The sequence below is a fragment of the Mesoplodon mirus genome (assembly GCF_964341445.2).
Source record: "Mesoplodon mirus genome assembly, chromosome: 7".
Lineage (NCBI taxonomy): Eukaryota > Metazoa > Chordata > Mammalia > Artiodactyla > Ziphiidae > Mesoplodon > Mesoplodon mirus.
Genome location: NC_138983.1, coordinates 59,843,003 through 59,869,814, shown reverse-complemented (window position 1 = coordinate 59,869,814; position 26,812 = coordinate 59,843,003). Strand labels below are relative to the sequence as shown.

Below are 26,812 nucleotides of genomic sequence, written 5' to 3'. Positions count from 1 at the left end.
GTAACTGTAACATTTTGCATTCCTACCAGCAATGTATGAGAGTTTTTAACCATCCTAATTGGTGTGTAGTGGCATCTTGTTGTTTTAATTTGCAGTTCTCTAATGACAAAGATGGTGAGCATTTTTTCATGTTTATTTGCCATTTGTATGTTTTTGGTAAAATATCTGTTCAAAAATGTTGCACCATTTTTAATTGGGATGCTTGTTTTCTTACTGTTGAGTTTTAAGGATTCTTTGTACATTTGGGATACCAGCCTTTTATTAGATATATATTTTGCAAAGACTTGCTCCCAGGCTTTGGTTTATCTTTCCTTTTTTTTTAAACAGTATCTTTCATACAACAGAAGTTTTAAAATTAATGAAGTCCACTTATCAACTTATTCTTTCATGGATCATGCTTTTGGTTTTGTATCTAAAGTGTCATCGTCAATCCCAAGGTCACCTACATTTTCTCCTATGTTATCTTCTAGGAGTTTCATAGTTTTGCATTTTACATTTAGGTAATACGATCCATTTTGAGTTAATTTTGAGAGGAGTGCAAGGTCTGTACCTAAATTCATTTTTTTGCATGTAGATGTCCAGTTATTCCAGCACCCTTTGTTAAGACTATCCTTTCTTCCATTGGATTACCTTGACTCCTTTCTCAAGATCAGTTGACTATATTTGTGTGGGTCTATTCCTAGATCTTCTAGCCCATTCATCAATTCTATTTGTCTCTTCTTTTGCCAGTACCATACTTTTTTTTTTAATCTTTATTGGAGTATAATAGCTTTACAATGGTGTGTTATCTTCTGCTTTATAACGAAGTGAGTCAGCTATACATATACATATATCCCCAAATCTCCTCCCTCTTGCGTCTCCCTCCCACCCTCCCTATCCCACCCCTCTAGGTGGTCACAAAGCACCTTCACAGCTTCATAGTAAGTCTTGAAATCTGGGAGTGTCAGTATTCTGACTTTGTTCTTCCCCCAATATTTTGTTGGCTATTCTGGGTCTTTTGCTTTCCTTGTAAACTTCGGAATCAAGTTGTTGATATCCACACAATAACTTGCTGGGTTTTGGCTGGGATTGCATTGTCTCTATAGATTAAGTTGGGAAGAATTGGTCTTAATATTAAACACAAAATCTCTCTCCATTTATGCAGATATTCTTTGATTTCTTTCATCAGGGTTTTGTGGTTTTCCTTATATAGATCTTGAACATATTTTATTAGGTTTATACCTAAGTATTTCTTTTTTGAGGGTGCTAATTCAAATGGTATTGTGTATTTAATCTCAAATTCCAATTGTTTATTGTTAGCATACAAAAAAACCAATAATTTTTGTAAGTTAACCCTTGCATTCTGCAACCTTGCTATATTCATTTACCAGTTCCAGGAGATTCTTCTGTTGTTGATTTTTTGACATTTTTTACATAGACGATCATGTCATCTACAAACAAATACAGTGTTATTTATTTTTTCCCAATCTGTATATTTTTATTTCCTTTTCTTATTAGCTAACTCTTCCAACAGGATGTGTGATAGGAGTGATGAAACGGGATTCCTTTACCAATTCCATTTTAAGAGGAAAGCTTCTAGGTTCTTACCACTAAGTGTGATGTTAACAGTAGGGTTTTTGTTAGTGTCTTTTTATCAAGTTCAAGAAGTTCCCCTCTATTCCTAGTTTGCTGAAAGTTTTTATAATGAATGGGTGTTGGATTTTGTCAAATAGTTTTTCTCCATATATTGATATGATCATGTGATATTTCTTCTTAGTCTGTTGTGGTGTATTACATTAATTGATTCTGAATGTTGAATCAGTCTTGCATACCTGAGATAAATCCCACTTGGTTGTGGTGGATTATTCTTTTACACATTATTAGATTTAATTTGTTACTTTTTTTTTCATGAGAGATATAGGTTTATAGTTCTCTTTCTTGTAATGTCCTTGACTGATTTTGGTATCAGGGTGATGTTGACCTCATGAATTAAATTAGGAAGTACTCCCTCTGCTTCTGTCCTCTGAAAGAGATTGTACATATTTGGTACAATTTCTTCCTTAAATGTTTGGTAGAATTCACCAGTGAATCCCACTGGGACTGATGCTTTCTGTTTTGGATGGGTTGTTAATTATTGATTCAATTTTTTTTAATACACACGGGCCTATTCAGATTACCTATTTCCTTTCATGTAAGCTATGATAGCTTGTTGTCTTCCAAGGAACTAGTGCATTTCATCTAGGTTATCAAATTTGAGAGCAAACAGTTGTTCATAGTACTCTTTTCTTCATCCTCTTAATGTCTATAGGATTCATATTCATAACCCCTATTTTATTTCTGGTATTAGTAACTTGTGCCTTCCCTCTTTCTTTTCATAGTCTGAATTATCACTTTTGTTGGTAGTTTCATAGAATCAAATTATGGTCTTACTGATTTTCTCTATTGATTTCCTGTTTTCAATTTTATTGGTTTCTGCTTTAGTTTTCATTATTTCTTTTCTCTTGCTTATTTAAATTTAATTTTCTCTTCATTTCCTAAGGTGGAAACTTAGATTATTGATTTCAGATAATTTTTCCATATATATGCATTCAATGTAAATTTCCCTCTAAGCACTGCTTTCACTGTAGCCCACAAATTTTGATAAGCTGTATGATCAAGTGTTTTTGTTATTTCATTTTTTCTCTGTTAGTTTGACAGTTACTCTTCTGTTTGACATTATATTAGAAATTGCAACATATATTCTACTTAACAAATGGCACCAAAATCAATAGAATCTTTGACCCTCCTCTCAAATACTGCAAGGACCTGTTGGTGATATTTTCCTTCTCCTGAAAAAACATGCCTTAGTAGTTCATTCAATGTGCATTTCCAAGTAGCAGACTCTGTCAATGTGCTCTTTTCAATCATGTCTTTCTTCCACTGTAACTCTTTAAGGATATCTAACTCTGTATAGAATCCGAGTTTGTCAACTATGTTCTTTCAATACATTTAAAATGCCATTCCACTGGCTTCTGGCTTCCATCAATGCTGCTGAGAAGTCAGCCCTCTCTCTAATTATTAGTTATTTGAAGATAAAATCTGTTTTTCTCTAAATGCTTTGTTTTTGCTGTTTTATTTTCTGCAGTTCCACTATATGTCTGATTGTGAATTTATTTGCCCTCCTTGGTGTATGCCAAGGTCTTAAATGTTGGCTTTAATTTGTAGTGGAAATATTTCAGTTGCTTAAAATTTATTTACCTCTTCCATCAGATATTACTTCACTATCCAGTAAATTCCTTGAGGCTCCAAAGAATTTGTCTTAAAAATTTATCTAGATATTTTAGATACCTTCAGTTGAAAAAGTTGTTCTGAGTTTCTGAGTCTGCCATAAATCTAGATTCAAATTTTAGTGACATTGGGGAAGATGGAAAGCACAAAATAAGAATGAGTGTAAGATGAGATGACAATTATAGAAATCCAATAAAGACAAGGTGAAGGCAAAATCTTTTGGAGAGCTGGTAGGGGATTAAAAAGAATTGAGATTGAAGAGAGATTTAAATGGATAAATTGAAAGGACATGGTGAACTGCATTCATGTCAGCAGGAAGAAGGATGAGTAGGACACCCATTGACCTGGAAGTACGATAGTGACATTCAGTAGGACAGGAATTCCAAAAAGAGGGGAAACCTGAATAATGTGCGAAGTTGCGACATGTAAAATCTCATCTCATCTGCTGCCCAAAGATATGTCCAAAGGCGTTGGGGGGAAAAACATAACACTGAGGGAACACTGAATACTAGAACATTTGGTCCTACATACACACATTAAGATGGCATCAGTAGAAAAGAGATCTTCATAATCCATATACAGTTCATAATATAAAAGTTATTCATAATACAAAGATATTATTAACTAGTGTCAGATGAAGAGTAAGAAGTGAGTGACAAGTATAAACCAGGTAAGAAGTATATTTTATTTATTTACTGAGATATAATTAACATATAACATTGCATAAGTCTAAGGTATACACCATGCTGATTTGATACATTTATATATTGCAATATTACCAACATAGAATTAGCTAACATCTCTAACACATCACATGATCATTTCTTTATTGTGGTGGGAACAACTAAGATATAGTCTCTTGGTAAATTTGAAGTTTATAACACAGTGTGTTGCTTATAATCACTATCTGAACATTAGATGTCTAGGACTTATTTATCTACTGGTTGCACATTTGTACCCTTAAACAACATCTCCCTAATTCCTACACCTTCCAACCCCTTGTAACCAGCATCCTACTCTCTGGTTTTTACTAGTTTGGCTTTTTAGATTCTACATATAAGCGATATTATACAGGATTTGTCTTTCTCTGACTTATCTCACTTAGCATAATACGCTCAAGGTCCATCTGTGTTGTCACACACACGGCAGGATTTTCTTCTTTCTCATGACTGAATATAAATATTCCGGTGTGTGTGTGTGTGTAGTAAATCTTTATCTGTTAAGCCATGGACTGACACTTAGGCTGTTTCCATAGCTTGGCTATTGAGAATAATGCTGCAATAAACATGGAAGTGCATATATCTCTTCAATTCCCTGTCTTCACTTCCTTTGGATATATATCCAGAAGTGGATGCTAGACAATATTGTGGTCCTATTTTTAATTTTTGAGGAACCTCCACAATCTTTTCTATAGTGGCTGAACCAACTTATATTCTCAGCAATAGTATACAAGTGTTCCCTTTTCTCCGCACCCTCTCCAGCATTTATTATTTGTAGATTATTTGATGATAGCCATTATGACTGGTGTGAGGTGATACCTCACTGTGGTTTTGATTTGCATTTCTCTAACAATTAGCAATGTTGAGCATCTTTTCACATGCTTGTTGGCCATCTCTTCAGGGAAATGTCTTTCTAGGTCTTCTGCCCATTTTTTGCTAATCTCATTCTTTTAATGTAGCTGTCCAGTTTTCCCAGCACCACTTATTGAAGAAACTGTCTTTTCTCCATTGTGTTCTTACCTCTTTTGTTGTAGATTAACTAACCATAAGTGTGTAGATATACTTCTGGGCTCTCTATTCTGTTCCATTGATCTATGTGTCTGTTTTTAGGCCAGTACCATGCTGTTTTGCTTACTGTAGCTTTGTAGTATAGTCTGAATCAGGGAATAAGATAACTCCAGCTTTCTTTTTTTCTCAAGACCGCTTTGGCAATTTGGTCTTCTGTGGTTCCAAATAAATTTTAGGATTATTTGTTCTACTTTTGTGAAAAGTGTCATGGGTATTTTTTTTTTTTTTTTCGGTACGCGGGCCTCTCACTGTTGTGGCCTCTCTCGTTGCGGAGCACAGGCTCCGGACACGCAGGCTCAGCAGCCATGGCTCACGGGCCTAGCTGCTCCGCGGCATGTGGGATCTTCCTGGACCGGGGCACGAACCCGTGTCCCCTGCACCGGCAGGCGGACTCTCAACCACTGCGCCACCAGGGAAGCCCTTTTATTCTTTTTAATGTGATCATAAATGGGACTGCTTCCTCAATTTCTTTTTGTGATAGTTCATTATTAGTGTATAGAAAAGCATCAGATTTCTGCAAATTAATCACAGAGTTCTGTATATTAACATGCCAAAGGCTAACTGAGTGTCTTTTCGTCCCACAGCCATGGACACAGAAGAGTCTACCCCTAACGAGCTCCTGCTCAGAGGCAAAAATGGGCAAGATCTCCAAGAGATGTTGAGAGAAGCAGGATTGGCAGTTGAGTACTGGTTGCCCAAGCTGCAGGAACACCTGGGTGTGACCTGTGCCCAAGCCTTACAACACCTAGAAGAAAAAGAACTCCAGAAGCTGCAATCCCAGGCACAACATCCCTGGGAGAAAAGGGCCCTGGAGAAGCTGCTTAACCTGTCATACTCAAATACTCTTTCAGAGTTACAGGAGTCTCAGGTGGAAACAATAAAGAAAAGGCAGAAGCAGGCAGAACAGGCACTGCAGGAGCTAAGAGAGATGCTGGCAGAAGGGAGGCAGCGACAGGAAGAGGCAGTGAGGAAAAAGGAAGCAGAGCTGATGCAGGCAATGGAGATCCCCGAAGAGTTCTGGCCACGTCCTGAAAAGTCCCTAAGAGACGTCATGGAAAACATGCTGGAACAACTCAGACTTATGGAGGGGACACTGTCTCACAGGAAGAACCTTCCAGATAGAGAGCTGGTGCGACACGCATCTGGAGGACTAGCCCTTCAGGGAATTTACAAAACCAGTAATCAAAGGAGCCTGATAGAGAAGAAAGAGGAGCTACTCGGTGTCCCCAAGGAGTTCTCACTCTGTGGCCCTGAGCAGAGTACACGGATGGAAACAAAGGAATTTACATCTTCTCAAAAAGAATCCATGTTCACCCAGGCTGTAGAGAAGCTGGGCTTCAGTGTAACTGCCTCAGCAAAGGGTGGAGGTTGGGGATTTAGCCTGGAAGCTGCTATGAGTCAGAGCAAAGATTCAGAATCCAAGGAAACCCAACAGTCACATTCTAAGCACTCTTACTTCTGCTCAACCAAGTTCAGCTACATCCCACTGGCCTCCTGCCACTTTCCCACTGACCAGCTCCAGCTCTCCAAGGCTGCTCTACAGGAATTGAAATGCATTGAAGACCTTTCAGGTCAGCCAGAAGACCCAGACAAACTTCCCTTGCTGAGGCGCAGGACTGAAGACTTCTTCCACAGGTTTGGCTCTCATGCTAACCAGGGCCCTCTGCACCTGGGAGGAATCTACTGGTGGAAAGCCATTTCAGAGGGCTTCCAAAGTGAGCAGCTGGCAGAAGTGAAACAGCAAGCTGCAGAGGCCCTGGATATTTACATAAGGGGCAGCTACAGTGGCTTCGGAGTGAATGTTGCTGCAGGTGTGGATGTGTCAGACTCTCATTCAAAAACAGCCTCTCAGAGAACAACCTTCCAAAATCTCCAAACCAAAGTCCAATTATCTGTGGCCCAGACAGGTGGCCCACCAGAAGCAAATGGCCTTTCACAGTGGAAAGCTGGCCTAGTTGCCAATAATCAAACCTGGTGTGTCATTGACCGGGGAATTCAGCTGGTGCCCGTTTGGGACATCATCCTCACCAGCCACCAAAGCAATTTTAAGGATCCTCTTCAGGTAGCTAACTGCCTGAAAGACAGCTACACTGCTCTGACTGGTCTTACTGCCCAGATCCAGGAGGGAGAAGAATTACTGAGTGTTGAGAAGGAGGCTAGGCTTTTCCTAGAGGATGTGAAATCCTGGGGGGTATCTGATCCTGAAGAGCAGCTTAAAAAGCTGATAAATTTCATGCAAAGACTGAGTGAAAAAATAAAAAGTTATAACATTTGGACTAATATATGCCTCACAGATAGGGGTCTGCAGAATTTTCTGGTAGACACTGTCAACTTCTGCAAAAAGTATTCCATTTATGAAACTAAATTTATTAAATCTCAGTTGTGCATCCTCTTGGATCCTCACATCTACAAAGTGACAAACTTTCCTCAGGCTCATTCCATCATGCAGTGGATATTTCAGTCAGAACCAGAGGAAGAGAATGTCAATATCACCCAATTTTCCGAATTAATTGAAATCTTTAAAAAAAAACAGAATGACCTTATGGAAGTAAAGGCCAAGTCTGAATCCACAGAATCAGTGGAGGAAGCTCAAAGCAAGGTGACATACGAGGTCAGCTTGTCTCTTGGCTGCTTCTTGAGATACCTCCAAGAAACAGGGCAGCCAGACACACACATCTTGCTACTTTTGATTGCAGCTGGTGCAGGATATCATGTGGTAAACAATAGATTTCAGTATCTCCTTGGGTGTGATGAGTTAGACTTCCTACTGGATAAAATGCAAACTGCCCTAGATAAATACCAAGAGCTCAAAAATATTTGCAACTACAAGGCTCAGGCATTCCTGGTGCTCACAGGTCTGACAGCTACACTTGGCATCAAAGTTGCTTCTCCAGAGGAGAAAACAGAACGTTTGGCATTAGTAAGACATCACATGGGACAATCTTTGTCTAAAGAAGTTGTACATGTCCTCACCAAACTTGGGGCAGATCATGATTGGGAAAACCTAGAAAAAGACTTGAGATTGCTCATTGATGGGGATTATGAGGCCACCGTCTCTTCATTGCAAATGGAGGATGTGAAAAAACAACTGCAAAGTCTTTTCCATGGAAAGAAACAGCCCCATGAACCACATGATAATGAAAGTAATAAACAGGAGGTCATAGAAAATAGAGCCTTCCTAGAAATACTCCAGCGTCTAGGCCTAGAACGTTACTACCCAAAAACGATGAGCAGAGCTAACTTCCATATGATCTACAAGAATCCTGTGTACAACACCCAGCCCTGCTCTGAAGGAGAGCTTCCCTTCTACTTCCTACAGAAGCTACTGATGCTGGATTATGGGCTGAGATACCTGATCATCAAGGATGATGAATACACAGAGAAGCAAGTCTATCCAAGCACCTCAAATCAAGAAAAGGAGGCTTTTGATCCATATGAAGATCTGTTTGAAGACAGTAATGGCACCACTAATCCTTCAGCAGCCACTAATGCCAGGCCCTACATTCACCCTATGGATATACAGATGGCAATTCTTCACTGTGCAGATGATTTTGCCAGACAATACATTTTGGCCAAACTTTCCATTTGTCAGTTTGCCCTCCCCCTTCTCATACCTAATCCTTGCAATGCTCAAATTGAATTCTCTCTCTGGTCTCTCAGTCAAGTTAGGAGGAGCTGGCAGCAAGCAGGGAAATCAATAAAAGAGGAGAAGGACAATTACAAAGATCAGCAGATGTGCCGTGTCTCTACCCCCATTGTGTCTTTTATTAGAGTTGGAAACGGCTTCTCTGCCTCCAAATCTCAGATCATGAACTGTCTTCTCAGTAAAAGGAAACATGATGTCTTTTTTCACAGACATTGCAAAGGGAGCAGCAAAGACTGTCTCTTGATGGGAGGTGTGGTGGAAGTTGCCTGGTTCTGTCCTGGGGGTGAAGATCAGGACACGTTTGACAACTGCCTGACCTTCATCAATCTTCATGGAGATGCAAAGGAACATGAGAAGCAACTTGCCTTTCTGCAGGAGGTCTCTTCTCTCATTGTGGTCCTCATGTCAACTTCTGATGACAATAAAGAAACCCGAAAAATTGTCCGTGACCTGTGTCAAAAATCAAAAACTTTAATCTGTTTGCTTGATGATAAAGAAAAAACCATGGCAAATAACTCTGGCCCAAGAGTGAGAATTGGGATCAGGAACAGAAATGAGGCGGAATTAATAGAGGAGCTCACAACTACAATCAGACGTTTGTTAGAGCTTTCTGACACTGCACTCAGCTTGGAGAACTGTGCCCAAATTGCTCGCAAGCAAGGACTGCTTATTGATGAAGACCAGAGAGAATGCAAGGAAGCCAAAGAAAAGGCAGAGATTCTAATGGCCCTACTGGGAGAAATGGAAATACCTCAGATGAAGGAAAATTTACTACCCCTTCAGGGAAAACTGTGGCAACTTTGGTGTAAAAAGGACAAAGAACTCTATCATCTGAGAGAAAAAGGGAATCGAAGCATTGAACAACACAAGAGTGAGACTGAGACAGATAAACAAATGATACGATGTCAACAGTTGAGAAAAGCCTTTCCTCTCAACGATTTAATGCATTCTGTCCTTGAAATTCTCCAAAATCATTCAGAAACTCACACCAAACTCTACTTCTTGCAATGGCTGAGTGTGTTTTTAGACAATTTGACTGCAGGACACTTGGAAAAACTAAATGAGAAGAAAAAGGCATTGTGGTCACTGGTCCAAAAAGAAAAGCAAGAGGCACCAAAAAGCAACTCTCTGAAAGGCTTGCAAAATGAGATAGAAGTTATCTCCAGACAGATTAGTGACTGCACCTTGGGAATTGAACAACTTCTCAGAGAAGTTGGCCAGATCTATGAAGCTCTGGAAGAAGCTTCATCCATGAAAGATACCCTATTTCTCTCCCTTCCCCACATTGCTGCAGATCTGATGCTATCTGGTTTTCCCATTGAGCTGATGGATGGGGATGCTTCTTATGTGCCCCTGAGGTGGGTGGCAGCTGTTTTTGACAAAGTCTCTGAGAAACTTGGAAACAAACGGCTCTTTGTTCTCTCTGTCCTTGGCCTGCAGAGCTCAGGGAAGTCCACCCTGCTGAATGCACTTTTTGGGCTGCAGTTCACTGTTAGTGCTGGGAAGTGTACCCGGGGGGCCTACATGCAGCTTCTGAAGGTGGAGGAGACATTCGCAAAGGAACTTGGCTTTGACTTTGTGCTTGTTGTGGACACAGAAGGACTTCGGGCCCCAGAACTCAGCAACAAGTCCCAGAATCATGACAATGAGTTGGCAACCTTTGTCATCGGACTTGGAAACTTGACTCTGATCAATATTTTTGGAGAAAATCCATCAGAAATGCAAGATATTCTACAAATAGTTGTCCAAGCTTTTCTGAGGATGAAAAAAGTAAAAATCTCTCCTAGTTGCCTCTTTGTTCATCAGAATGTGGGAGAAGTTACAGCTAAAGACCAAACTATGGAAGGACGAAGGCGGCTAGAGCAGCGACTGGACGAAATGGCAGCAACAGCAGCTGAAGAAGAGCAGTGCTCAGATGTAACCCACTTTCGTGATGTCATTAAGTTTGATGTTAATACCCACGTCTACTACTTTGCTCACCTCTGGGATGGCAATCCCCCAATGGCCCCTCCCAATCTTCGTTATAGCTACAATGTCCAAGAACTGAAAAGCAGAATTCTTGTGACTGCCCAACAGGAATCTAGGGGAAGCATCATGAAGATATCAGATGTAAAATTCCGAGTTCAAGATTTGTGGAGAGCCCTATTGAATGAAAACTTTATTTTCAGTTTCAGGAATACCCGAGAGGTCATGGCCATGAGCAAACTGGAAACCATGTATAACTACTGGACATGGGAGTTGAGGAGTCATATGCTGAGCATACAGGACCAGCTGATCAACCAGATTCAGAATGAAAAAATCCAGACACTCGAAGCACACACACTTGAGGCTCCAGTTACAGAGAAATATGAAGCCATCAAGCAAGAACTTGAAAAATATTTTAATGAAGACCCAGATAGTGAAGTGCTGGTACAGTGGAAAGGAAATTTTGAAAATAAGCTAATAATCCTTAAAGAGGCATTCATTTTAGACAGCCAAAGAAAAGCCAAAGAACTTCTTCGTTTTAAAAAGAATCAAGAAAAACTGCATAACAAAAAATCAGGTTATGAAAAGGAATTATTGGAAAAAAGCCGAGAGTTGGCTTTAACTGTAAAGGGCACCCAACTGAGTGAGGAAGAGCTACATAAGAAATTCAACACACTTTGGAAAAAATGGGTCTATGATTTGTCCTCAACTCACTCTCCAATCGCAGAGCCTAAAATTGAAGTGGATTCTGAAAACATCCTTTTGGATTATTTCAAAAAGGAGAAAGACATGGCAAGCATACTGAAGAAAAATTCTGGAGAAAACTTTGAAATCAAATATGACAAACATATCAAAATGAACAAGAAATATTTGAACTTAGTTACAATGACATTAGAGGCCCCGGATAAAGAGTCCATAAATATGACTACTAACCGCATTGTTTCAAAAGTTAATGAAACTATTAACAACATTTGTAGGCAAAAGCATGATTACCATCCAAGTTATTTCTATGAAATCCTGAGAATAATAGATGAGGAGGTGAAATCTGCACCCACTAAGGAAAGATACACATTTACAAGAAAATATGAAATAGACTTATCCTTGTGTTTATTCCACAGAGCGTCAATGAAATTTCATGATATGCACAAGGTATTCAAGAGAGTAAATGATCCTGTAAACTATCTGGAAAGCAAGAAAGATGATTTCTTCATGAGTTTTAAGATCTCTTGTCAGGGAGCAACCTCAATTAAAACATTTGTTGATTTTCTGTGGCACAAACTCACCACTGCTGTCTTCAACACCATAAAGAAAAACATGGCCCGCAAAATTGCTGGGGACCTGCAAGCCACCTGCCCGGCATTCAATGGAAACAGGGCTAACCTGGAGAAACACATTCTCATCTCTCTGGCAGAAGAGGAAAATTTTGATAATTATTGGCAGTACCTTCATAATCCAGAATCATTTTTTAAGAATTACATTGAAAACCACATTAAAAGATATTGTTCTGACAAAGGAAGTGAAAAAATGAAGACATTTTTAAAAATAAGTTCAGATGAAATCAAGAATGCCATCCTCTCAGCTATTCAGGCATCCACAGCAGTAGCTAAAGATAAAAGCAGCACTGTGTCTGGGTGGTTGGATTTGTTCTGTGATCACCTGGGGAGTAACTTGATCTTTCCACGAAAAGACTTGATAAGCATTGAACACCAGGAGATAAAAGATATTGACTTTCTCAAAGAAGCCATGAGTACAGCTTTGGATCCTGAAATGAAGAGAGTAGAACAGAATGATTTGTATATGCTTGTAGAAGAAATCGTTCCTGAAATCCAGAAAATGCTCACTGAACATCTCTGTGGCTGCTGGAAACAGTGTCCCTGCTGTAAAGCAATTTGTACAAACACAATCCCTATGCATGATGGAGACCACAGTGTTCCCTTCCATCGTCCACAGGCTGTCAGTGGAGGATGGTGGTACACAACAGACCATTTTGTCATTGATTGCTGTACCAGTTTGGTAACAAGTGATTGTTTTTTGCTTTTGGGAGATGGCAGGAAAGTCCCATATAAGAACTATCGACAGGCAGGAGGGGAATATGCCAGGTGGAGTATCACCCCAGACACATCCACCCAGCCATACTGGAAATGGTTTGTCTGTCACTTCAGATTAAAGCTACAAGAAAAATATCTCAAAAGATTTATAGATAAAGGTAAAATTCCTGATGCATGGGACAAAATTAAGAAACAGGATGTGCTTAATGACTTGAAAAAAAATTAATACTCAATGACCACAAAACAGCCCCAGTATCTGAACAAAGGAGGCACATTACCTGAGGAAGTCTAAAATATCACCCACTCATAAGGAAAACCTCCCTTATATCAATTTTTTCAATTGAAACATCTAAAACTAAATCAGTTAACAGCAAGAGTTGAAGACTTGCTGAGAAAGAACTTCATTTTTCTTTGCCTCAATTCCTTTTGCTTTAAAAACAGATTACTAAAATATATGAGTACATGATAAAATCAAATAAAATCCATTTAAAATACCTACTTCATATTTTAAACTATTATTCTGAATGTTATTTTTTATTTTTAAATATATAATGTTATTTAAAGTCACAAGAAAGTCATTTTCATAGAGGGAAGTTAAAATCATTGCAGACTGCCACAAATTCTATAGAATAACTACATAGTTTAACCAATATACAGTTCTTGACTGGAATCTACAAATTCTTTCCAGTTCTAACTGTATTTTTTTTACCCTCAGAAATTTGTGAGGAAGAGTTATTGATGCTTGAATGCAAAAACACTCATGGAAAATTCATGATTCCCAATTCCCAAATATAGTGCTTTTTAGGGATATCCTGTTATAGGAAATGAAAAACAAAAACAAAAACAGAAACTTGACCAGGATAGAGCCTGCATCAATTCTGGAAACATTATTCAACAAATATGGAAAATAGAAGTTAAATAACTTTTTCTTATTTAACCATCATCCTTTTCTTCCCTGGTGCCTTGGCACTTGCCTGTGCATGTTTTTTAAAAAACGAAAAGAAAAAATTCACAGGAGCTTAGGTATTCAAAGCCTAGAGCTATGTACAAGTCTGAAAAGGACTGGTTAATGGAACAAGATTTATGACCAGGTAAAAAGGGCCATTTTAATCAAGGCTGTGGACAACGTCAAATTTGATTAAGCCATGATCATTTAATCATTAATGATTAAAAAAAACTATTCCTTCAAGACTAAAATATCAAAAAAATATATAGTTTTGTGTGGTGATATTTCAATAAGAGATGCTTTTTATGTATTAAAAGGTAAGAAAATGCTTATCTCCAAATCAGGCATGCTTGTGACTTTTCACAGTATTTGAGCCATAGGGTCATGATCAGAAATAAAAATGAAGAACATGCTGAAGCCAACCAAGGATCTGAGAGGGGAAGGAAATCTCCCTTCTGCAAACTTTTACCTTCTAAAGCAATGACTTTTGCTAGGTTCTCAAAGCTGATGATCTGAAGGAATCCTGATGCAAAGAAAAACGATTATTCATGCCTGACATAAGGGCATCCATTGGCTTCCATTTCAGGGTACACTGTCTACCCCTCCATAGCCAGTGAAAACAGACAGTACAAAGAGCAGTCAAAGGACTTGGATCTTCAGAGCTGGGAGACAGGAGTGTTCACTCTGCTATCTTTGTGCCCCAAGGCTTCAAGCATACTCTCAGTTTCAGGTCAAATGACCATGTTTCCAGAAGAAATCCTGGAACAGAAAAATTATATGGAAAACACATGTTCTTGGACAGTAGGGTTTCCCTTTTGTTCTCTAAAAAAATAGCCTCACTGAGAGTTGGAACTAATAGGATAAAGTTGAAATAGTGATAAAAACAGAATCCATGCATAATATAGCACCTGTTTCTGACATAGCTGCATCCTTGATAACTGTGCAATGTTAACATTCACTGAATGCCTTTCATATTTGTTTAATGAGTCCATTAAAACTTTTAACTAAAAAGTATTATATATCATATATTAACTTTGATTTTTCACGCCAAATTGTTGTGCATAAAAAAATTAATTTTTTGATAAATTCCTCAGGCATTTAAGTAGAGTGATTAGTAAATGAAATTCAGAGGCTGTGTCAAGAACCCAAAATGGCTAGACATAAGTTGGGAATGAGAGAAGATGGCTATGTGTAAATGTGGTTTTTTGTGATAGTAGTGGAGAGTAAAGTGCCATCAACGTAGCGTAAGGATTAAAGGGTCAGTGGGTTGAGGTCACTGAGGGAGATCTTAGGAACAGTGGGGTAGGGTGAATGGAGTTAGTAGGGATGAGAATCATATGGTCATCAAAAATGGGAGATGATGGGCCCAGTGTAGGTCACAGATTAGAGATGGCCAGAGTTGTAAGGTCAATAGAGGTATGGTTCACATGGTCAGTGGAACAGGTCTCTCAGAGTCACTGAAAGTGGGGATCATGGAAACACAGGAATTGGGGGTCACCACATCAATAAGACTTTGGGGATTTCCAGAGTAAGTTAAGCAAGAGAGGACAAGGCCTGCAGGGATGGGGCTAGGAGGGTGTTGGATTCTAAGACAAGATCAAATAACATGAATAAGAGGTGAGTTGCTTAAATGAAGCTGGAAATTTGCACTAAAAAGATTTTCACTTAGGTTTCTCTCTCTCTCTCTCTCTCTCTCTCTCTCTCTCTCTCTCTCTGAGAGAGGATATAAATACGGGAAGGCCAATTGAATAAGGTGTGTTATGGACAAAATATTTCTGTCATCCATAAATTCATATGTTGAAGCCTTAATCCCCAGTGTGATTTTAGAGGGGGCCTTGGGAGATAATTAGGGTGAGATGAGTTCATGAGGGAAGGGTCCTCATGATGAGATTAATGTCCTTATAAGAAAAGACATCAGAGATATCTCTCTCCCTCCCCAGGAGCATGAATCAAGAAAAGATCATATGAGCACATTGCAATATGTGTAATATAGCAACCCAGGAAGAGAGCTCTCATCAGGAACCAAATCAGCCAGCATCTTGATCTTAGATGCTCTAGAACTGGAAGAAATAAATTTCCATTGTCTAAGACACCTGGTCTGTAGTGTTTTGTTACGGCAGGCCAAGCTGACTAAGATGAGGTGTGCCTAAAAATTGGCCCCCTTAAGGGTTGGGATGCTTTTCCCTTAGACTATGGAAAAAGACATATGAAACATAAAACTTTTAATTTTTCCCCTTCCTTCAAATTTGTAATTATCTTTAATCATTCTCTTTAATCAGTCTAACCCTTCAGTAAGGTCTAAAAAAGCCATTTAGCCCTTTCTAGTAGTGCTGTGACACATAAATAGACAAAACAGTGAAGGAAAGTGTGAGCACTACCAATAATAGTAACATGATAATGACTGTACTGATATCTTTGCAATAGTAGTAACTGTGACATCTTGGGCAGGTAGCTTAACCTCTCTTTGTTCAAGTGCCCTGTCTGTAAAAGAGTGCATTTCTCATTCTGCTACTGGGAAGAATAAATGAATTCCTATTGAAAAAACATTTAAGACAGAAGCAAACACTGAGTACTTTATAAGTGTAAGTTATTATTATGTTATACTGCCACTCCTAAGTTCCTTATTCCTTTGCATTTGAGTAACATTTTATTAGGAACACATTGATGGGTTGAGATAGTCTCATCTGAGGTTCATCGGCAGGAATATTCAACCAGGACCCCTTGGGAAATCACAATTGAGAATATAGTAAGTTCTCAATAAATGTGGTTATAACTTATGGCTCAAAATGCATCTCGATATATTGATGTCCCACAGTACTTTATCTGTAGTTATACCTCTTTCAAAAACTAATCCATCAGTCAAAGACTTAGACAAGTCATTGTCACAATTCTTTAACAGTATAGAAGATAATATATCTTAGGTTCTTCAAAAGGTCCGAGACATGGATTCACATACAGTTGATTTATTAGAAAAGCTATCCCAGTAAAAAAAGAATAAGGGTAAGCAAGAGGGGGAACGTAACTTAAGGTGAGGGAATAAATTAGTAGGTATGCAAATTTTGAGAGGTAGAAAATGTCATCTTTCAATTCTAGTTAACAAACACAAACTCGAAAATTAGACTGTTCCGTTTTGAATAGGACTTCCACCATTTAGCAGCTGTGTGACCTTGAATGACTTTCTCAACCTGTCTCTGCTTCATTTTCATCCATAAAATGGTGCCACCTCATAGAAGTGTAAGGATTTCTTGAGATATACCCGGCACAGCATATATGTTCCAGTAAGAGTCGGTGGAGGTAGCAGTAGTAGTAGTACTAGTAGCAGCAGCAGCAGCAAAGCAACAAGTCACGTCAAAAGAAGAAACTACTATAGTCATTAAAATTATCATCATTTCCATTACAATGAAATGCGTTTATGCCTGTACCACATTCTCAGCTGTAAGTTCCTGAAAAAGAGTTCATGTCTTGTTCATCTCCATATGCTCAGCATGTAGAATGGTATTTACCCCAATGTAGGTGATGAATCATGGCTCTTAAGTACAGTTGAGGACAAGCTTACTAAATACTGGAGTTGGAAGTGGAGACAGTTCAAAGGAAAAGACAGAAATCAAAGATGATGCTGATATTTCAAACAGGGATAGTGCAGCTGACATCAACTAAGTAAAGGTCACCAGTGGCCTCCACTTGCTAAATCCAATTTTTCATTCACAGTCATATACATGACCTATCAGCATCATTTTGTCCCTCTCATCTCCCTGAGACACTTCTTTTACTTGGATTTGAGAACACGGCACTCTTGCTTCTCTCCTCCTATGTCACTCTTCTTTACTGCTTCTTCCACTTCTATCAGTCTCTCAATGCTAATATACCCCCAAGGGCTCAATCTTGGGTCTTCCTTCTATATCTAGACTCTCTCTCTCTCTTAAGGGGTCACCAGTCCTCACTGCGTTAAATACCACCTATACACTGATGACTCCTAATACATTTGTCTCACCACACCTCTCACTAAATGTCGAATACATGCCTACTCACCATCTCCACTTGGATGTCTCAAAGACATCTCAAGCTTAACATGCCCAAAACCAGATTCTAAATATCCCCTCACTGAAACCCTGCTCTTATCTATAGGCTTCCTCTTCTTAGTTAAAGGTTAATCCATTGTTTCAATCCCCTGGGCCAAAAAATACTGTAAATCATCCATAATTCTTCTCACCCAACCATTCATTGATAAATCCTGTTAAATCTACTGTCAAAATATATCTAAAATCTAGCCATTTACCACCATTCCACTGCAGGCACTGAGGCTCAATAGCTTCCTAACAGATTACCATAACAACATCCAACATAGCAGTCAGAACGCTTTTTTTAATGTAAGCTAGATCCTTTTAATCCTTTGTTCAAAATCTCCAGTTTTCATTCAGTGTGAAAGTCAGTCATCACAGAGTCGTCAAGGCCCAATGTGATGTGATGTGATATGATGTGATGTGATGTGATGCAGCTCCTATTACCATTCTGATCTACTTCTATCCCCCTTAGTCACTCACTACAGCCATTCTCAAAACCACTGACTAAAAAACAAAACAAAACAAAAAAACACTGACTAAAAAGATGACTGAGTCCCCAGGATTAAAGACACTGCAGCACTGTGGCAAATGTATATTATAATCATCCCTAAAGGGACCTACAGATATGTATTCAGATAAATATGCACTGGGGAAAGGGGAGTACCCAGACATTTTGAGAATTATTAGACACAAGGTCTGAGTTGACACTGACATCTAGAGAAATAAAGTATGATTATTCATAACTGGAGGCTAGGTAATAAATGGGGTCTTTCTTAGGCTAAAGTCAAGCTCACATCCAGTCCACTGGGTCGACAGACCCACGGACTGGTCTGTCCCCAGTCCCCGAATGTATAATTGAGGAATGACAAACTTGGCAGTTGGACTAACCCCAAAATTGGGTTCTTGTCCTATGAGGTAAGTGCTTTAATAATGAGAAAGCCTAAGCAGAAGTCTTCAAAATTGCCCTCCACTCTGGCAAGTTAATAAATCTTTAAAAAATCACAACACAGGGGATGGCAAAGATTAGGATCACCATTAAAAACCTAAAGCGGTGGTTATCCCTACCATGCCTCCATTTAATTAGCCAGTCTGTCTCTTGCAATAACAGATGGATCCTAAAAATTTCTTGTAAATTGCTGCTAGCTTATCCAATGGTAGCCCCTACTGCAGCTTCTGTACTGGCCAAGGTAATATTGCTAGAGCTAAGATAGTATTTGCCACTGATTTGGCAGATGCATTCTTTTCTATCTCAGTGGTAAGAGACTACTAGAAACACTTCACATTCATGAAATGGACAAATATATTTACTTAGAGTTTTGTCCCAGGGCTCTACTAACTCTCCTGCTTTCTGTCATAAGACAATCCTAAAGAAAGGGGACAATCCCAGAGAACATCACACTGATCAGTTATATGATGACATCATGCCAATTGACCAGGAAAGTAAGAGATGGCTAGTAAGTTGGTGGCCTTGTTAAGACATGTGCTCCAGAGGATGGGAAACAAACCCTACAGAGGTTCAGGGACCTGCCATAACAAAAGTTTTTAAGGGTCCAATGGTCACGATATCCCCTCCAAATTGAAAGACAAATAACTGCATCTTGTATTCCTTACAATAAAAAATAAAGCACAGCACCTGGTAGGCCTCTTTGATTTGGGGAAGCAACACATTCCACACCTAGGAATACTTCTCTGGTCCATATCAGGTGACAAGGAAGTCCACCATCTTTGAATGGGGTCTAGAGGAGGAAAGGATTCTCCAATAGTTTCAGGTTGTGGTGCAAGTTGACCAAAGGCTGAGCCATATGATCCAGCAGACCCTATGGGGTTGGAGGTGTCAATTATGATAAAAGATTCGCTGTGGAGTTCATGCCAGGGATCAGCAAACCATGGCCCATGGGTTGAACTAGTATGCCACCATTTTTAGAAAACATATTTTATAAAAATGCAGCCATATTCATTCATTTGAATATTGTCTATAGATGCTTTCACACTACAAAAGCAGAGTTGAGTAGTTGAAACAAAGAACATATGGTTGACAAAGTCTCAGATATTTTCTATGGCTCATTATAGAAAAAGTTTGTTTATGCTTTGTTTATGGTAGGCCCCAGCAAGAGAATCATGATGCAGGGGTTCTGGAGTAAGGCCATGTCATCTGCACCAGAGAATTATATGCCTTGTGAGAAACAGCTCCTGGTCTGTCACTGATCCCTGGTAGTTATGGAATGCTTGACCATGAGGCACAAACTGATCATGTGACTGAAAATGCCCATTTTGAGCTGTGTTATGTTGGACCCACCAAGGCTTACTGTCAGAAAGGCCCAGCAGCAATCCATGGTAAGATGCAAATGGTATATCCTAGATCAAGTTTGTTCAGGAACAGAGGACATTATTAATCATGAACAGGTAGCCCCAACGCCCATGTCACCTACCATAGTTGCACCCGGAACCCTCCCCCAGCTCACATCTATAGCTTTATGGGGGACACATCCAAACATCTAAAGGAATAAGAAAAAGCTCAAGCTCGATTTATGGACAGGTTAGCCTCACATTGTGTACAACCTAAAAATGGATGGTAGCTGCATTAAAGCCACATTTGTAAATAGCCTTGAAAAGCAGTAGAGAGGAAAAAAAAATCTTCCCAAATGGAAAAATTGCAAATGTTGCTCCTAGTCATTGGCTTTGTATGATTAGAGAAGTAGCATGAGGTGAGAATATGTACAAATTCCTAGGAAGTTGCCAATAAGAAATTAGAAGGCTTTGGGTAGAGCATCTGCATGGACATACAGCAGTGGGCACCAAGTGTGAAGAACTTTATATCACACATGCCCACCAGAAAGCACCCACCACTGAAGGGACACTGAACAACTAGGTTAGAAAAATGACTTGACCTGTTCATATTATCTGTTCTTCCTCATCAACCCCCCAAGAACTGGCATGATAGGCACATAAATGAAATGCTAAGGACAGTACATACACAGGCTATGCATGGACGCAATAACACGAACCAAGGCTAATCTAGCTAACGCTGCCTCTCAGTGTCCAACTTCTAACAACAGAGACCTATGCTGAACCACCAATATGTCATTATTCTCAAAAAGTCCAAACAGACGCTTGTTGGCAAGTCAATTTCATTTTACTCCTTCCATCTTGCAAGGTCCAACACTTCGTCAACATGGGGATTGATACCTATTCTGGGTGTGCGTTTGCCTTTCCTGTTTGCAGAGACTTGATTAGCACCGCTATCTAGAGATGTACAAAATGCCTGATCCAAAGGTATGGTACCCGGACAGTTGAGGATAAGGGAAAGCTAGAATTCATAGTGAAGGAAGAAATTGCCTTTGGTTACACCCCCAAGATCAAAGGAAGCAATATAGGCTATAGTTCACTTCTAACCTTCCTCTTCTAAGTTTCTCCTCAGGAAGAGAGGCCCATGGACAACAAGGAGCAACTGCCCTCCAAACATGTTTGGAAGGTAAATCTATATGGCATAAGAACTAGACTCTGCTGGTCATGAAGATGCAACACTTAGATCTCATTCAATAAAAACTTCTGGGCCTCCCTGGTGGCGCAGTGGTTGAGAGTCCGCCTGCCGATGCAGGGGATACGGGTTCGTGCCCCGGTCTGGGAGGATCCCATATGCCGCGGAGCGGCTGGGCCCGTGAGCCATGGCCGCTGGGCCTGCGCGTCCGGAGCCTGTGCTCCGCAACGGGAGAGGCCACAACAGTGAGAGGCCCGCATACAGCAAAAAGGAAAAAAAAAAAAAAAAAAAAAAAAACTTCTGTGAGTAGAGGTAACTGAGAGCCTCCACTGCCCACCTGTTTGGATCTATCAGGGCATTCACACTGAGGCCACACCTCCCCCAGGCTGCCCTCAATGACTCAGCATGGAAAAGCCCAATCCTGCTCATCATGGAGTTCCTTTAACTAGCAATCATTGCTCAGGATTCCCTATAGGCCTGGCCAGGATTTGTTCTAAACTCACTGTGGTCTGAGACTCTTTTTCCCAAACCCTTCTTTCCCTCTCTCCTTTCTCAGGTGTCAGACCAGCATTGTGGTCTGAAGGATTCCCTTGCTTTCATTGCTTTCTCCTCTTATACCTTTCACAGGCATTTCATCCAATAAATCTTTTACATGTCTAATCCCATCTTGGTGTCTGCTTCTTGAAGGACCAAACTGACGTTAAAACACCCTCACACTTTTATTTACTTAAATTATTTTGGAAATCTTTCATTACCAACACATATGAGCTGCTTCATTCTGTTCACTGATTTCATTGATGCACAATATTTTATTTAACCAGATGCTGATGGTCATTTAGGTTTATCTCCTAATTTGACTATTACAAAAATAAAAATAATGCAATGATGAATATATCTGAAGAATAGTTTTCACTTAAATTGTAGAAATTGTTGAATCATATAATAAGTAATTTTTGGGATTTCCCTGGTGGCGCAGTGGTTAAGAATCCACCTTCCAACGCAGGGGACATGGGTTCAAGCCCTGGTCAGGGAAGACCCCACATGCCGCGGACCAACTAAGCCTGTGTGCCACAACTACTGAGCCCGCGTGACACAACTACTGAGCCCACATGCCACAACTACTGAAGCCTGCAGAGCACCTAGAGCCCGTGCTCCACAACAGGAGAAGCCACCGCAAAGATAGACCCGCACACCACAACGAAGAGTAGACCCCGCTTGCCGCAACTAGAGAAAGCCCATGCACAGCAACAAAGACCCAAAGCAGCCAAAAATAAATAAACAAAAAAGTAATTTTTAATTTTTGTCTTTGTTTTCACACACTCACCAACCCCTTTGAATCATCAAGTTTTTTAAAAATAGTATCTCACATTTTAAAATTTCCTGTTATCTCATTGTTAGTAACATTAGGATCCTTTCACTTATTTACAAGCTATTGATACTTTGTTATTCTTTCTGCTTACTGTTGTTGTCATTTGCTTCTATCTCTCTTAAGTTGTTCTTTTTTTTTTTTTTTTTTTGTGGTACATGGGCCTCTCACTGTTGTGGCCTCTCCCGTTGTGGAGCACAGGCTCTGGATGGGCAGGCTCAGTGGCCATGGCTCACGGGCCCAGCCGCTCTGCAACATGTGGGATCTTCCCAGACCGGGGCACGAACTCGCGTCCCCTACATCAGCAGGCGGACTCTCAACCACTGCGCCACCAGGGAAGCCCGAGTTGTTCATTTTTTTGATTATTTGTTTGTAAGACCTTTCATATGTTAAGTAAATTAGTACTCTTTCTCACATAGGGGTTGCAAATATTTTACAGTTGACACCTTTCTTTTGACTTTGTATAATGCATTTCTTAACTTACAGAAATGAGTTTTATGTAGTCACAGGTACATATCTTTTCCTTTCTGGTATATGGTTGTTTCTTGCTTGGAATGGCATTCTCCATATCAATAATGAAAACAACACCAACAATAATAATAATAAAACATTTCATTTTCTTCTAGTATATTTATCAATTTTTGGACTTTTTTGAAATTGTACTTTTTAAAAAAAAATTTTTATTTTTTAGCTGCGTTGGGTCTTCATTGCTGTGCGTGGGCTTTCTCTAGTTGCGGTGAGCAGGGGCTACTCTTCGTTGTGGTGCACGGGCTTCTCCTTGCAGTGGCCTCTCTTGTTGCAGAGCACTGGCTCTAGGCACGCAGGCTTCAGTAGTTGTAGCTCACGGGCTCTAAAGTGCAGGCTCAGTAGTTGTGGCACACAGGCTTAGTCACTCCATGGCATGTAGGATCTTCCCAGACCAGGGCTTGAACCCATGTCCCTTGCACTGGCAGGAGGACCCATGTCCACTGTGCCACCAGGGACGTCTTGAAATTGTACTTTACTGTAAGTTATTTTGGTAAAATAAATAAGGTAGAGGGTCAATATTATTTTCTTATTGCCATGTAGTTTTTGAATAATCCAATTTTTGTCACTCGTTTTAAATAAAATTTTAATCATAAACAGAGTCAATATGACTCCTTTTATGGACTTTCAAGTATTAGTACCAAACCCTTTTTAAATATGAAGTTTCCTTTATTTGTGAATATCTTGCAAGAATAGTACAAGCTTATATCTTCTATCTTCTAATTTCCTTGACTGCTCATTCATGTATTTCTCTGAATATATCAACTTGACTAATTCCAAACATAAATGTTACATATTTATTGAGATTGACTTAAATGTATACTTAAATTTAAGAACAATATATTCCTTTACAGCAAAAAAGCTTCCTCAGAAAAATGTATCTCATTTATTCAGTGTTTTATGTACCAGCCAAAGGCTTTAGATATTTCTCCAGAACAGCAGTATGTACATTTCTCATTATATCTAGTCCAATTTGTTATCTCTTTTCAGTTACCATTGCATATGAAATCAACTTTTCTATTATATTTACTGACCACAAAATCATTTATAATTGATATTGATAAAAGCTTTAAAACATTGATTTTTAAAAATTAATCTTATACCAAATAATGGAATAATTTTATTATACTTATTCTCTGGTTCTCAATTGATTACATTGGTTTTCCAGGTTTGTTATTTTATCATTTGCAAACAAGCAGGCACCCACTTTCTCAATTTGTATGGTCTTTTTGTTCTTATCATGTCTCATTAATTTGTTTAGATATAACAATGTTAAGTAAAGTGGATGTAGTATCATAGTAAAGTGGTATCTTTGTTTTCTTAGCCTTAGTGAAAATACTTTTGGCTTTTCACCATTAAAGATGACATGGGTTTCTTATTGGAGATATGTATTTTTACCATTCTATAGAAGTATCTACCTATGCCTACATTATTAAGAATTTTACTCATAAATGGGTATTTTTATTATATGCATTTTCTGTATCCACAGAAAAGATAATATTTCCTAATAGTGAACAAGCCATACTTCGCACTTGTGTATTGTATTTTGTAATGTTTATGTATCTATTTGCTAACCGGAATTAGAACGTTGACCCAATTATTTATAAGTGAGATTAATATGTACATTTATTTTGAATATGTTTGTCAGTTTGTAGTAGTAACAGTAGTAATAATAACAGCAACAACAGTAACAGTAGCACATATCTCTCCAACACTTACTCCATACCAAACATTCAAAGAGCTTTAGGTGTATTAACTCACTTATACCTTACAACAACAACATGTAAGCACTGTTTTTATCCCCTTTTTAATAGAAAGAAACTGATGCAAAGGGGGTTAAATAACTTGACTAACATCATACTGCTAGCAAATGATGACACCAGAATTTGAATACAGGTGGCCTGATTCCATAGCTGTCACTTTTAATCACAATAGCATCTGTAAAATAATTTAGAGGATTTCCTTCTCTCTTTAAGTCTGGGAATTGTTCTTATGTCATTGGCGTTACTTTTCTTTGAAGTCTAATAGAATTCCCTTTTTAATTATCTGGGCCTAATTCATTTATCTCATTCCACTCTGTAAGGAAAGACAGAAAGACACAGACAATGTTTTGACACCTTTCTCAATTACTTTCATGACAATTATTTTACTTAGGTTTTCTATTCCTTTATTGCAGATGGCTCAAACAAATTGTGCATTTCAAACAAAATTTCCAGTGGACTAAAAAGGCTGAGAAACTTCTAGGCAATGTAAAGTACATGGCCTCTAACTGACAGCAATATATATATACACACACATGAAACCTGATACACATATATGTAGAGATATAGGTAAATTATACAGATAGATATAGATAGAGACATGTGAAACTTAGCATATGTGAAAAAGGAAGTTTGTTTTTAAGTAAATTTTTCCAACAATACCTGAAAAATCCCTAAGACCACAGACAGCTGGATCAGGGAACTGTAGTGCTCATGCTACGCTCAGGGTGAAAGTTAAAGAGCTACAGAAAAGCTGAACCAGTCCCAGGAATCAGAGCTGTGGCCTTCCAGTCTAGGATAAAGCCACAAGAAAAATTCTCTCACTAAAGAGAGTAAGAGAGTCATATGAAAAATTCCCAAGGCAGCATCAGAGACTGACACAGAAACAGACTGATGCTCTCAAATAACCTCCAGCCTTTGCAGCGGCCATGGATTCCTCACACAGAGAATCGAAGTACCTGGGTAACCAGTAGAGCAGCCCATTTGATGAGTATACTTGCCTTCTCATAATTAGCCTCTGCAACTGCTATTAGGAGAATCATAATTTTCACATTCACTGGGGAAATTCATGCCATCTACTGGTACAGGCCAATCCAACTGAAAACTACTAAAACAGCTGAAGAAGAAGGTAATGTCAGCATCGTGGTAGCATGAGACACTCCCTCTGTCTCTTCCCTTCAATCTACAACCAGTAAAATATTCATTAACTCAACAAAGTTTCCTCTGCTTAACACACTAGGATGCCAAAGAGTTCCACACATCTGTACATCTAAATGTGGGTGAACTAGAAAACACAGAGGAGGCAGACCAGGCTAACAGTGGAGATGGTGCCTATAATCCTGGACCCCCAGATACAACAATTGAGCCCATAGCCCTAGAGAACCCAGTAGCAAGAGGGGAGTAGTGCACATGGCTCCAGCTTCCCAGGCATGATGCCCACAGCCACAGGGAACAGGGCAGCAGCAACAGTAGAGCCTGACACCCTGTCTCTCCAGCAGTGGAAGTATCCATGACTCTGCACCGCTCCCCCACCTGCAGTAGTGGTACCCACAAACCTGACAACCGTGGACATGGCAGAGGCATCCACAACCCCAGCTTCTCCCCACCTTTCCTTACTATAACAGAGCCTATGAACCAAATGACTCCAGGTAAAACAGAGGTAACTGCCATCTGAGTGTCCCATGTGGCAACACCAGTGATAACAGCAGCACTGGCAGCAGCAAGTCACTGGCAACCTTGGAGGCACAAACAACAACAACAAAGGCACAGGACAAAATCTCTGGCAGAGATCGAGGGTGGAAAGTGTAGACACTCATATTTAACCAGGGGTAGTTCAGGCAAAAGAAACCAGAAGCCTCTGCTATAGTGCCACCTACTGAAAAACAAAAGGAAGTGCTCTAATTATTCATCTGTTGAGTAATTAGAATCAAGTGAAAAAAGCTCTGCCTAAAGAAAGGTATTCACTACTTCAAATGCACCAGCA

The 26,812-nt window shown here is 39.4% G+C and overlaps 2 protein-coding genes across 4 annotated transcripts in view; one reads left to right on the top strand and one right to left on the bottom strand.

Annotated features, from left to right (window-relative positions):
- LOC309807339 (interferon-induced very large GTPase 1-like) overlaps nt 1–14,652 on the top strand; it is a 31,389-nt gene extending 16,737 nt beyond the window's left edge. For both annotated transcript variants that reach the window (XM_082626797.1, XM_082626796.1), the window contains exon 3: nt 5,618–14,652. In XM_082626797.1, coding sequence (XP_082482923.1) covers nt 5,620–12,918 — 7,299 coding nt within the window. In that variant the 5' untranslated portion in view covers nt 5,618–5,619 and the 3' untranslated portion in view covers nt 12,919–14,652. The remainder of the gene's footprint in view (nt 1–5,617) is intronic.
- LOC309808696 (olfactory receptor 10A2-like) overlaps nt 1–26,812 on the bottom strand; it is a 101,390-nt gene that overhangs the window by 63,271 nt on the left and 11,307 nt on the right. The gene's annotated exons all lie outside the window — the stretch shown is intronic.